This window comes from Manis javanica, chromosome 1, assembly GCF_040802235.1.
Source record: "Manis javanica isolate MJ-LG chromosome 1, MJ_LKY, whole genome shotgun sequence".
Lineage (NCBI taxonomy): Eukaryota > Metazoa > Chordata > Mammalia > Pholidota > Manidae > Manis > Manis javanica.
This window is the reverse complement of record NC_133156.1, coordinates 159,682,938-159,695,756: the sequence shown is the minus strand read 5'-3', so window position 1 is coordinate 159,695,756 and position 12,819 is coordinate 159,682,938. Positions and strand designations below refer to the sequence as shown.

General features: G+C 43.9%; 1 protein-coding gene and 1 non-coding gene across 45 annotated transcripts in view; both read left to right on the top strand.

The window, feature by feature from the left end:
* Positions 1-2,413: 2,413 nt before the first annotated feature.
* Positions 2,414-12,819, top strand: part of MAP4K4 (mitogen-activated protein kinase kinase kinase kinase 4) — a 191,019-nt gene continuing 180,613 nt past the window's right edge. For all 44 annotated transcript variants that reach the window (XM_073239238.1, XM_073239453.1, XM_073239351.1 and 41 more), the window contains exons 1-2: positions 2,414-2,617; positions 2,979-3,044. In XM_073239238.1, coding sequence (XP_073095339.1) covers positions 2,561-2,617; positions 2,979-3,044 — 123 coding nt within the window. In that variant the 5' untranslated portion in view covers positions 2,414-2,560. The remainder of the gene's footprint in view (positions 2,618-2,978; positions 3,045-12,819) is intronic.
* LOC118972701 (U6 spliceosomal RNA) lies at positions 5,979-6,085 on the top strand. The gene has a single exon (XR_005061773.1). It is a non-coding gene; the product is annotated as a U6 spliceosomal RNA (small nuclear RNA).

Here is a 12,819-nt window from a genome sequence, read left to right as displayed (position 1 = left end):
CGGTCAGCTGTGCACATCAAGCAATCACTTAACTCCTTAAATGTTCGTTTCCAATGTGCAAAGTGGGAAAAACAAGAGTACCTACCGTTTGCGGCTCATGTGAAGAATGAGATAACATATGTAAAGAATTTAGCACATTATCTGGACCCAACATGTGTTATCTGCTGTTATTAGTAAACATTACTAAACTATTATTACTAGTTATGTGGTCTGAAAGCTCACCTGAGTACCAGTTTAGCTCTCTTAAATTATTGTATCATGTAGTTTTCTGTAAATTATTTAATTTACACTCAGAGATAATGCCATTGCTGCTGATAGATTAAATAACAAAGTAATTTAAAAGCTCTACTAAGTTCATAAGAACACTTTAGTTACTATGACTCTTCTCTCATCAATGAATTCAGGAGTTCATGAATATATTCGTCTTACAAGAGATTCTCATAGCAGAAATTAAAGTGTTGGGAGACCAGGAGAATGCTAAACATACCCTGGGTAGAAGACTAACTTGGCTACATCAGAGACTTCCTGTGGATAAAATGAAGGTTCCTGTGGCCACGATTCTCACCTGGCCCTGGTTGGCTAGGCAATACTATATATAAAAAGAGCGCCGCCCAGTGCTCTAGACAACAAGGTGGCACAGCTGCAAGGCTGCAGGAGAGCAGAGCAGAGGCTGGAGTGGTGGCAGCGCCAAGGACAGAGACTGGGACGGATGTGTGGGCAAAGGCCCAGAGGCAGAGACTGGCTTGCTGCATGAGGACTCGCTCTGAGTGAACGGGATTTTAGTGATTGACCAGCCACCGTGGGAATAAAGTTGGGTAATAACCTTTTGACTCTAAGAGTGTTCCACTGTCATTTCCTCGGTTTCATTGAATCCATTGAGAACTTGCCTGGGGCTGAAACCCACTGGCAAGACACTTGGATTTTGGGAAAAGGCTGGCCTAGTGAGCCTATTTCCACTTCCAGGGTATGCTTTTAAGGAATTTGGGCACATTCCTTATCAGGGCTTTGTTTTCCTCTTCTTAAAGGGAGGATAAAATACTCCAGGGTTACAGCAGGGATTAAAGTGGATACTCTTACATAAAGCAAGAAGTGGTAGATAATGATAATGGGCATTGTGATGTCTAATTATGAAAGGCTTTGGATAAGGACTTGTCAGAAATTCAAATTCTCAGGCCATCCCAGACCTGCTGAATCAGAAACTTTGGGGGCTGGGTCAGCAATCAGTGCTTTTACAAACCTTCCCGGTGATTCGCACTTCGTTTTAAGAACCTGCTGTGAGGTAATAGGGAGCCATTGAAAGGTTTTGTACAGTGAAGTAATAATACAAAGTATTGCTGTGCACAGACACTATTCTCGTTTAACAGTATTCAATTGCCTAACTACTGACAAGCTTCCAAAGTTGCTGGAAGAAACCTAAACAGGTTGACTAGTCTTTAATGATTTCAGGCACAAAATTTGGGTTTAGTACTCAGTGCCCAACACAGTGCTCACCTACTGAATGAAGTGAGGAACTCGGGCACAAGGCAATTTGAGGAGCTGTTTTGGATTGTTTCTGCTGAAAGTCTTGGGTCCAGGCAGCCTGAGTGATGCTCAAATTTCGCCTGGAAAAGAGGAGAAAGGAAAAGAAAACCATGTAGGGAAACCGGAAATGAGGGGCTTAAGGATTCAGAATCTGGAGGTGGGGGAAGGGGCTGGGGATCAGTGGGGTGAGAAAAAGGGGGAACCCTGCTCTGCGTGCATGCAGCTCTCGGCGTCCCATTGGAGCCCAGGCACGGCGGGACGCGGCCTCTCCTTGCGAGGAAGGTCCGTGCGCCTCTGGGCCCAGCGCAATTTTCCTTCCTTTATTGTTGGTGCGAGGCGGGCACGTTTGCTCACCCCAGCACCTGGCCGGAGGACCCCGGGCCGTCTCCGAGGGCGCGGGGCGGGGCGGCTGCCCACCGCCCGGCCATTGTTCGCGCCCCACCCCTGATGAATATTCACACCGCGCGGGCGACTCGCCCCGCGCCCTCCCCGGCGGGTCTTCGGGTGTGAGTGCGTTTCCGCTCGTTTTTCCTGGCGGAGAAGGAGAGGGGGAGCTGTTTTCTCCCTCAGAATATATTTTTGGTGTCCCGTTTCTCCTCCTCCCTCGCCGCCGCCGCCCCTCCCTCGCCGCTGCCTCCGCCTCCGCCTCCCGGGTTATCTTTGTCTGGCTGCCTCGCGCTCACTCGCTCAACTCTCGGCGGCGCCGCGGCCCCACGCTCCGGGCCCGTCCTCGAGGCGCGCGGCGCGGGGCGCGGGCGCCGGGGCCTGAGGCGGCGGGCGACGCCCGGGGACCTGACGGCCGCCCCGCGCCATGGTGTGAGCGCCGCCGCCGCCGCCCCGCGCACGCTCCGTCCGCCCTCCGCGCGCGGCCGGGACCGGCCGACAGCCGCCCGCCGCCGTCCCCGGTCTCGCCAGGCGGAGTCCGGACCGCCCGGTCCCCGTGCGAGGAGGCGCCGTCGGCTGCCTTGCCGGAGACTGCACCCAGTAGAGCAGCAGCTCGCTTTGTTGTTACCGCCGCTTTTGGTGGCAAAAAGGGAAAATGGCGAACGACTCTCCTGCAAAAAGTCTGGTGGACATCGACCTCTCCTCCTTGCGGGTGAGTGGCCGCCCCGGGCCCGCCACGGGCGTGCGGGGTGCGGGGAGCTGGGGCCGCGCCCGGGTCCGCCGGGCGCTCGGGCGCCACCGCGGGCAGAGCCGCGGGCGCGGCGGCCTCTTTGTCTGCCGGCGTCGGCCTGTGCGGGGACGCGGGGCGCGACCCTCCGCCGTCCCCCGCGCGCCCCCCGGGCCGCCGGCCTCCGTGCGCCCCGGGCCCCGAACCCTTGGCGGGGCCCTCGGGCGCTGGGGACGGCATTGGGCGCAGCCCACCGCCCCTGTAACCGCCCTTTCTCTCCAGCCTCCCCGCTTATTCATTGTTGTGCTGCTTTCAAATGATAACCCCTCCCCTCCTTCTTCTCTAGGATCCGGCTGGGATTTTTGAGCTGGTGGAAGTGGTTGGAAATGGCACCTATGGACAAGTCTATAAGGTCGGTGTGGGGCGCCTTTGTTTCCCGTGGCCTGTTGGAACTTCTTGTAGGGGACGAGGAAAAGGGTGATAAACACGCTGCTGACTGGAGGCTACGACACTTGGCCAAAGTTGGGAAGGGGGTGTCGCCTTGCAGTCCCTCTGTTTTTAAACAGAGTTTATATTCAGACTGGCCTTAAAAGACCTCATTTCCTGGCTTTGAGATAAGGAAATAAGCTACACTCTTAGGCGTGCACTTTTCTTCAATCAAATGAGAAAGCATTTTTTCATAAGACAACCTTCATTTCTTTGTTTTCCCAATTCTGGCCTTCTGAGTTTGTGCGTTAATTAAAACTCAGTATAAACAGGCCTTGTCCGTGATTATGCTAAACCACTGCCTGGGCCTTCTTGAAAAATTGTCATGTTTCATCGTTTGAATGCTTGCCAAGTGCTAGAGGTGCGGAGTTTGGGGTTACCTGGGACGACTTTATAACTGTCAGACATTCCACTGATGGATACATATTTTGGGGAAGCAGAGAGGGGTGTGTGTTTGGGCAACAGGAGCAGGAAGAATTACAGTATGAGGATTATAAAATCTGAATTCCAGGAATAACCTGTTTGACAGGTGTGTAGTTGAAACAAGTGAGGGAGGGCAAGAGTGAAGAGGATGTCCAGATTTCACACCCACCCCAGGTCTTTATCTCTTTTTCAACACCTGTCCCCCCCACCCCCACCCCCAACAGATCTGGAGACTGTGAGTGTCCTGAGTAGCTGACATGTGATGTGACTAACAGTGCTGTTCATTTTATCCAGTGCACATTCTAGAGATTATGAAAAAGCTGTAGGTAATGGAGACGCTGGCCTTAAAAATTTGAAACTGAATGTTAAATTCTCCCCATCCTGATTTCTTATTCTGAAACGTTTCTGAAAGTTCTCTGCGCTGGGGAGGGTACAAGGTTGGGATAGAAAAAAAACCCCCAAAAAACCACACCACCTTCTGAAGCAGGGCTTTGTGGTTCTCTGAGGATTGTCACTGGCTCGTTGAAATGGAGGTGGGGGGGCGGGTTGGAAGCCGACTGTAGACATTTTCTTAGGCCGCATTAAGTGTTTCATTGTCTCACTGTCTCTTTTCTGCTTTATGAATACCGTTTATCTATCACCTAAAACTGAGCCAGCCCCAACTCCCCCTGGCTTGGGCTGTGTACGGGTCTGAGGTCTGAATTGGAGTCAGTTTTCTTAGGTCATCTCAAGTGAATTAGCATGTGTTTTGTTGGTTAACTGTTGGGGCTGGGGCCAGATTTTTGAATTTGAAAGGGAGTCCTGTTAACTCAGCCTGCTGGGCTCAACTGAATTTGGAAGCTTTTGGAAAAATCTTGGAAGAGATTGTGTTGGAACTCACTGAGTGGCCTGGTAACTGGCTTAAAGATACTCTCCCTAGTCCCAGTGTTTGTTTAAGCATCAGTTGGATTTTTTCTAACCTAGTTTTTCTGGCCAAATCTAAGTGGTGAGTGTACTCTTCCAAGTGAGTTAGCCAGAGCTTGTTTTTGACCTCCTTACACAGCAGCTGAATTGTTTGTGCCTTCTTCGGACAGCATGGCTGTGCGGGGCAGTGAAGTAAGCTGGAAGCCAACAGTGCATTTTTAAAACCCTAAGAAAAAGGAAGAATGAAACCTGAATATGTCTGTATTGGTTTTAAGAGGTGAGAGTTCTTTATGGTGACACTTGGGCAGGTTCATTGTTTTCACCCCCTCCTCATTTCCTCTTGGGTTCCATCCCCTCTTTCTCCCAAGCTTTCGAAATAGATTTGATGAGCCCTGCATTTGGGAAGTATTTGGGCAACTGGCAGTGACACAGCTCTCGACTACAAAGTATGTACAGTGGAGGAGAGATTCTCAAATTATGCAAACCTAAGGAATTGAGAAATCTGTGCAGAAGTGGCAGACAATCATGAACAGAGCCTGAGATTTTGCTCACCAGCAGTTCTACCCTTAATTATGGAAAATTTCACATACACACTGGTAGAGAGTAGATGATCAGCTTAACAGTTACCAGCCCATGACTGGTCGGGGTTCATCTGTGGTCTTCTTCCCCTCCATTATCTTATCATAAAGCTTGGATATTTTACCCATAAATACTTGAGTATGCATCTTTTTTTTTGTAGAGAATCATAGTGCCATTCTCACTGGTACTATGATTCTGATATTCCTAAGTATCCAATATTTAGTCTTAACATTTTCCTGATTGTTTCACATGTTTTCTTACTATAGTAAGAATTCTTAATCAATACTGGGAAGTTTAGTCTTATGGATGGTGGAAATAGCAGAAATAATTAACATCTTCATTTTCTTGTCCCTTAAATGTATGACTTGTAGGCCCATATGGTTTATGCATAGGAGCTCATCTAGGATTTTTGTTGACATGATTTGTGTAGGGTGGTTTTGGGATTAGATTATTAATGCTAGCATTTGTGTATTGCTGCTAAGCATTAATAGCATCAGTGTTTGGAAAATATTTGTTATAAGAAAGCTTTTTTTAAAAACATACTTAGGTGAAACACGTATATGCTGAACAACCAGTAGTCCTAATTTATTTCGTTGGTATATTTTCTGTTTTTCATGTTTCTTATAAGCTCCTCACTTCTTAGTGATAGTGGTTGCTTATTTTGAGAAGACTATAGTTATGTGAAGTGAATGAATAGAAAGATGGAGTTTTTTTCCAAGTTTTGGTATGTTCTATGAAATTGGTTTTTTGGGAGATAGTTCATAATTTCTTCTATCTGACAAAAATGGTTAATAGTCTGTAGTTGAACAGTATATAACTTGATTTTTAAAAGAGGAGTTGAAATAGAAGGTATGCTCTATTTAGAGAAATTTATTTTCTGCCTTAGAGTTCTGAGGAATCATCTAATTTATGAGGGAAGGATACTCATAAATTAAAACTTAAGAAAATGTTGTGAGTGCTCGCTTCGGCAGCACATATACTAAAATTGGAATGATACAGAGAAGAGTAACATGGCCCCTGCTCAAGGATGACACGCAAAGTCGTGAAGCATTCCATATAAAAAAAAAACATTGTGAAAGTCTGTTGACAAGGTTTCATGCCTATGAAAGAAGTGTTTGTAGGATGATCATGTGCATGTTGAGTAAATGTAGTTCATGTTAATTATTTTCATCAGATCAAAACCGGAAGTAATCAAAGTTTGTATTGGATTTTATTACTTTTAATATTTATTTGACCCTTTTGTTTTAGTCCTGGGGTAACTTACTTTGTATTTTGTGGGCACGCAGTGGCTAGGGTTCCACGTGTCTTGAGTAGGAGAGGAAAGTCCTGTGTCTGGAAAGTTCTGTAGGGAGTGAGAGCAGAAGTTAGGGAGTTTAGAATTCACCAGGTGCAGTGTCTGGAGGCAGGGCTTACTCTCAGGAGGGACTGCAGCCTTACAGAGGACTGAGCATCTTTGCCCCTGTCTGGCCATGTCCTTGGGGGAAAGGTGGCAGCAGACCTCGCTGGCTGAGGAGAAGAGTAGGCCCGAAGGTGGCGAGCAGAACGAGCATGAGAGTTTGCCCCCAGTGGGGAACTGTGCTGTGCTGTCCCCTCATTGAAGAAAGGCAGGTTGGCGGTGTGTGTAGTGAAGGTCTGGTGGTGGCTGATGGGAATGGCATGAGCCTTAGGGAATAGTGGGCATCTCTGGGGAGGTTATTTGAGGGGGGCCATCACTCCGAGCACTGAGGAGGCATTGAAAATTTTGTTTGGATTGGAAATCACTGGGATTAGGAGGCTTGATCATGTTTTGGGAGGGAGTAGGTAAGGTGCTTGGCCTAGGGCAATGGTCCAGAATAGAGGGGGTGTGGCCGAGACAGGGTAGTGGCAGGGGAGGTAGAGAGGACGAGGGTTGGGGTGGATTCTCCGGCATTCCCCCTGGCTCGGGTTTATAAAGTCATTCATTCTCTGCAGGGCTTTAGTGTGACCCTTTACATGGGTACACAGCCCACTGGATTAGGAGGAGCCTTGGTATAGTAATGGCGGTAAATTACTTAAGATTGCTGGGCAATGAAGTGCCAGATAAATTGTGTAGCTTTTAAAAATCATTAGGCTAATATTTTGGAGTAAACAATTAAACTTTTGTGAGGGTTCTCTAAATGTTATCTTGTAAGTGTAGCATCTCTAAATCTCTTAATTAGAGGTAAAGGCATCCAATGGGGCAGAATGAATTTTGTAGAACTACTGTGGATGTTTTCGTTAGGAGGGTTGCTCTGCCACTGAGTGGCATGTACAGACTTGTTTTGAGACATTGAGTTCCTTCTTGCTAGAAGGATTCTGGGCTTGGACTGGGTGAGAGGAAGCCAGCACTGTTGTGGAACATGGATCGGTGTGTAGCTCTCAAAAAACATCGACCCCAAACTTCCAAAAACTATTTTTGTACTAAATGAAATCAAGAACATCAGAAGGCTTACAGAAAATCCAGCACCAGATAAAAAAAGCCTTGCTGCTGATGGTTTGGTAATTCCTTATTGCTTGAAACTTTGGAATAAACAAATGTTAATTTGCATAGCCACAAACTTGTATTTTTGCCTTTTGTCTTAACCAATTTTGAATATATATATATAGTGACATAATCAAAAGATGATATCTGGGGTCACCTTTTGTGCAGTGTGTGTGTGTGTGTATAGATTTTTGTGGACTGATCCTGAGAGAGCAGAGAGGTTTTTGAAATAATGTATCCTACTTTTGAAATAATGCATCCCTGAACAGATGTGCTAAGCCAAGGAATAATCATCTAAGAAGTTTGATTCCCAGAGAACTAAAAATATTATAAACTAAGTATATTTTAACTTAGAGATGGATGCTTTGGTGCATGAATTTCACGCATGGTCCTTTGTGTCTTTGCTTTTTTAGTAAATTCACCACCTGGTTGTGAACAGTTGCTAGAGCATCAGGTGATTCCCATCTCACAGTTGTATTATTTATGATGTCTGTGCTGCTGAATCATTAGTATCAGTGCTTTCATTTTAGTACATAACATTCACTTAAAAAAATTGGCATGCAGCAGTAGGGTATTTAAATACGTGGACCTAGGTGGTCCAGGTTCTGAAGCAAAGCTGTTGACCCCAGGGCAGCACTAGGGTGTGATGACCTGGAAGGCACGCTCCCTACCTCATGTATAGGTATATTATAGACTTTGAAGTAAAATGTACAGAAGTGCAGACTGCCTGACGGTTAACTGTACTGAGTCAAGGACTTTCTGCCATCCTAAGTTCTCAAAAGCAAACACTGCTTATTTAGAATTTCTAACAATGTTAAGGGTGGAAACAATTTTAGGTCACCACCTACCTTTTAAAATCAGTGTTTTAAGAACTTTATTTCTCTCACAAGTAGATAAATAAGCTGTTCACCCTTGAACAACCCATGTTTGAACCCTGCGGGTCCACTTATATGTGATCTTGTTTCAGTACATATTGGAAAATGTTTTGGAGGTTTGCAACAATTTGAAAAAAACATTTTCTTTTCTCTATGGTATATGATACACATACAACCTATGTGTTAATCAACTGTTTATTTGTTATCTGTGAGACTTCCAGTCAGTAGTAGGTTGTTAATAGTTTTGGGGGGTGTCAAGAGTTACACCCCAGTTTTCGCCTTCACAGCACAAACAATGGGTGTTCCTAACCCCCCAGTGTTGTTCAGGGGTCACCTGTATAGTTAGTGGATCTCTGGGCATTTCATAAAGTATTTGCAAGTAATTGAATATTTACTACGAATGGTTTTCATGACTTCAAGTTGGATTCTTATAGTACTAGTCTGAATAACCAATATTGAAACGTTAAGGTATATTTAATATTTAATTGGGGACCAGTTACTTGATTATCAGAGGGTAGAGATTCCCACATACTTAGCTAACTTTTGGGGAGATTTGGTTGACAGTTATTTTGCTCTAATAATGTGGTAACACAATAATTTAAATGTGATAAAGTTTGTGGACATACGGAGGGTTGGCAGGAACACAACAGAGAAGGCCAGGGTAGTGTCATATTACCAGTGACCAGCATGGGTATGTTCTTAGGTTTTATAATGGTATAGAACTGCACACCAGACAGATAATCTGATACTCTGTTATGAGACTGGTTCAGTAATAAAAGTCTTCTGACATTATTCTGAAGAGAAGCGATGTGTTGAGAGGCACTTTTCTCTACAAAAAAGAACTTCAAAAGGAAGGACAACAGGATAACTTTTAGGAATTTCCGAGGTTTTAAAACTGGTATCTTAGAAAATCTAGTCTATGTAGCATTATGAGGAACTTCAGCACTAAGTTGGGGAGACAAGATGCAAAACGATTAACCGTACAGATGGTTTCATTTCACTTAAAGCTCTTGCTCTGCTGTTCCTGAGCTGGGCCCCTGCTCTGTGTGTTAGGTGTATACATGGTGGTGAAGGAAGCAGGCCATACGTTTACCCTCCAGGAACTTAGGAAGGATGGGGGTGGACACAACATGCCAAATGTGTAGCATCAATGATAAACTGGTCACATATGTCTCTAGGTCTGCCCACCACAGTTGGATGATTCAGACACAGGACAGGCACCCGCGCAAGTGACCGCCTCAGGCTCCTGTGCGTTTCCAGCCTGAGCAGGACTTCTCTGTGCTGCCGTACAGAACAAATGACTAGAAAAACGAAATGAGAAAGACACAAAGTAGCAGCCTAAATTCTTTTTATTATTAGAATGAAAGGACATAATGTTACCCTGTCAAATTGCTGGGTATGTTTATACACAGTCACCCTCAATTTCTGAAATTAACTTGCTGTGTACCCTGGTCAGCCGGCCATTCTTGGAGAGCACTGTGTTGGCAGGGCTGGTTCTGCACAGGGCTCTCGGCATGCTGCTGTGTTGATTTGTTGCATCAGCAAGCTGGAGAACTGGGGGCCATCGTCCAGTCTCCGCTGTTCACCCCCCCCCCCCCAGAAGCAGGAAGCTGGAGCACACGCTTACAGCCTCAAGCTTAATTTGCCTTTGATCTCTGGGGCATCATAATTATCTCAGGTTTGGCCAGATACTGACAAATTATCCTGTTAAGTTTAAACAATTAAAAAAAACCCCACTTTTATGCTATGACTTTAACATTTTATTTTCATTATGTAATAAATAGGGCCTTAAAAATTATCAAAGTTATGAATGCACATAGTTAATCAAATGTTAGTAAAATTCTTATATGAAAACTTGGAATTGCCCTGTTCCCAGGAGGCATCTATTTTCAATGCTTTTAGTTGCTACATCTGAAATTTAGAAATAAGTATTAAAAATACTGCTGTATTTCTAAATTATGCTTATGTGGGTATTTCTTGATTTAATAGTTATATATATTGACTTAATTATAACTGTAGTTACAGTTACTGAACTACTAGGGTAGTTCCATAGTAGTTGAAGATACAGCTCTTATACTCAGCCCCTCTCTTAAATGAACATATATAATATATAAAATGAACGTATATAATCCCTTAAATGACATATATAATCCCTTAAATGAACACATAGCATTATATATAAACATATAATTTATATTAATGGTAAATGATAGTTGTTTATATTATCATGACTATGTAAATACCAGTTAACTTGAGCCACGCAGTCCAATATAAACAAACACACTGAACTTTTTTAAACATTTCTTTCCCCTCACATTGCCTTACTGTTTAATTTACTGAGTTTTCTATGTACTTGCCCTTACTTTCCTCCTCAGAGGCCCCAAAAGACATCAAATGCCTGGCAAAGTTAAGCCTTCATCAAGTTTTCCCAAATGCTTAAATAAGTCGGGCAAGTTATTGTTTCAGGTACCCAGCTGATTCTGTTTTTCAAAAAATCCCTGGAGGATCCTCAGAGCTGGCCAGGTATGGGTGCTCCCTAGACCTGGTGTACAGCTGGTGGGGACATTTCTGTTTCCTCTATTCCAGTATTCTTTTTTGGTTTACTACCTTATTTTCCTGAAGCACATCCTCCAGTAGCTTGTTAAGAAAGGATGGACAGGCCGTAATTAAGTCCTTGGATATCTGACTGTGTCTTTGTTCTTTACATGGGATTATGTTAGCTGGTGGAACATAACTCTAAGTTGAATATCCAATTTTCTTTTGAAATTTTGAAGACATTGATCTTTTGTCTGAATGTGAACTGTTCTAAACTTCTTTTGGGAAGCTTTTAGGATATTCTCTTTATTTTTGGTGTTCTGAAGATTTTGTGAGTGGCTTTTGTTGTCATTCACTGTCCTAAGTACTTGGTTTAATTCTTTTCATCTTGAGATGCCCTTTTTTTCTGGGAAATTTTTTATACTCCCCTCCAACTCCTCTTGTTTCTCTTTCTGGAAGTCTTAATAGTCACCTTTACGATTAATTTTCTTATCTTTTCCTCTACTGTTGTGTGTATTTTTCTTTTTTAACTTGGCTATTAAGGGAAGTCTGACTTCATGTGTCAATACTTCTGTTGATTTTTGACTTTATCATTTTTAATTTATAAGAACAGCCCTCTTAATTTTTTTTGTTTTTTTTCTGCATCTGTTCTTTTGTAGATAGCTTGCTCTTTTTCTGAGGATGCTGAGTATTGATTTTTTTGTTGGTTGGTGTTCTTCTGCTCATGCATTTTTTCCCCGTTTCCTTCAGATTTCATTTTTCTTGTTTATTTTGGTCTTTGTCTTTAATGATGAAGATTTTCCTTAAGTGCCCGGATATTCATGACTGCTCATACATAAGAGTAAGGCACTAGAAATGAATTGGAGGCTAGTGTATGTGAGCAGCACGCTTGTTGTCTGTTGGTACTTCAAAGTAGGGAGGACTGGTGGGGGATTCGCAGTTCTTATGTATGGGGAACTCCACTTCTAAATAGCTCAGAGGCTTTTCCGCCACCAGAGGCTGAACATCTGTGGGAGTTCTGGACTCCAGGGGGGTGGAAGGAGACTGAAGACCCACAGTCTAATTATCTTAACTTTTTACCTCGTGTCTCACTACTTTGCCTCAGGTCCTCTCATCTGGAGCATTTCTCCTTCACTGTCTTGAGGGACCAAACCTCTGTGGTTTCTGTGGGTGTGGAGTGATGTGGGACAGTCACCAGATTGTGGGTGGGAAAGGGGAGCAGGGACAGTCACTAAATACCAGTTCTCCTGATTTCAGCCTTACACTTCACTTGGTATCAGCTGCTTCCAAATGGTGATCTTCTCAGGGTTCTATGGGGGCATCTTGCCTCACTTGCGACCTTTTCACTTTGGTTGAAAATTTTCCTCTTCCCAAAGTGATTACTGCTTCGTCCATTCTAGCTGTCAAACCTTGATAGAAATGTCTCCCTTCCACTTTATCTCTTTGTTCTTCTGTTTACCTTATAATCATTGTTATGGGCATTAACCTCCATGACTCATTGATCAGTCCATCAGATTAGAAGTTAACCAGAAGTTGTGTCTTTGATTTCAAACTTATGGTTTTGCTTAGGCGTTTGCTACTTTTCATTCAGAACAATAACCATAACAAAACAATAGCAGCAATGAAAATGAAAACATGGGCTTAGTGCTTGACGTTTGTGCTGCTTTAAGTGGGAGATACAAGCCCAGGGAGGTGAGGATGAGGACAGGGAGAGTAAGGCATGGCACTGCTGCTCTAGACAAGCCTTCAAATTTGCTCAACAGGTTTTTCATTTTTTCTGAACAGCTTTTTTGAAGTATATTTTATGTGTCATGAGAATCACTGATTTCAAGTTTACATTTCAGCAATTTTTAGTAAATTTACTGAATTGCAGTCATCACCCCAGAGCAGTGTTAGAGCACTTTGGC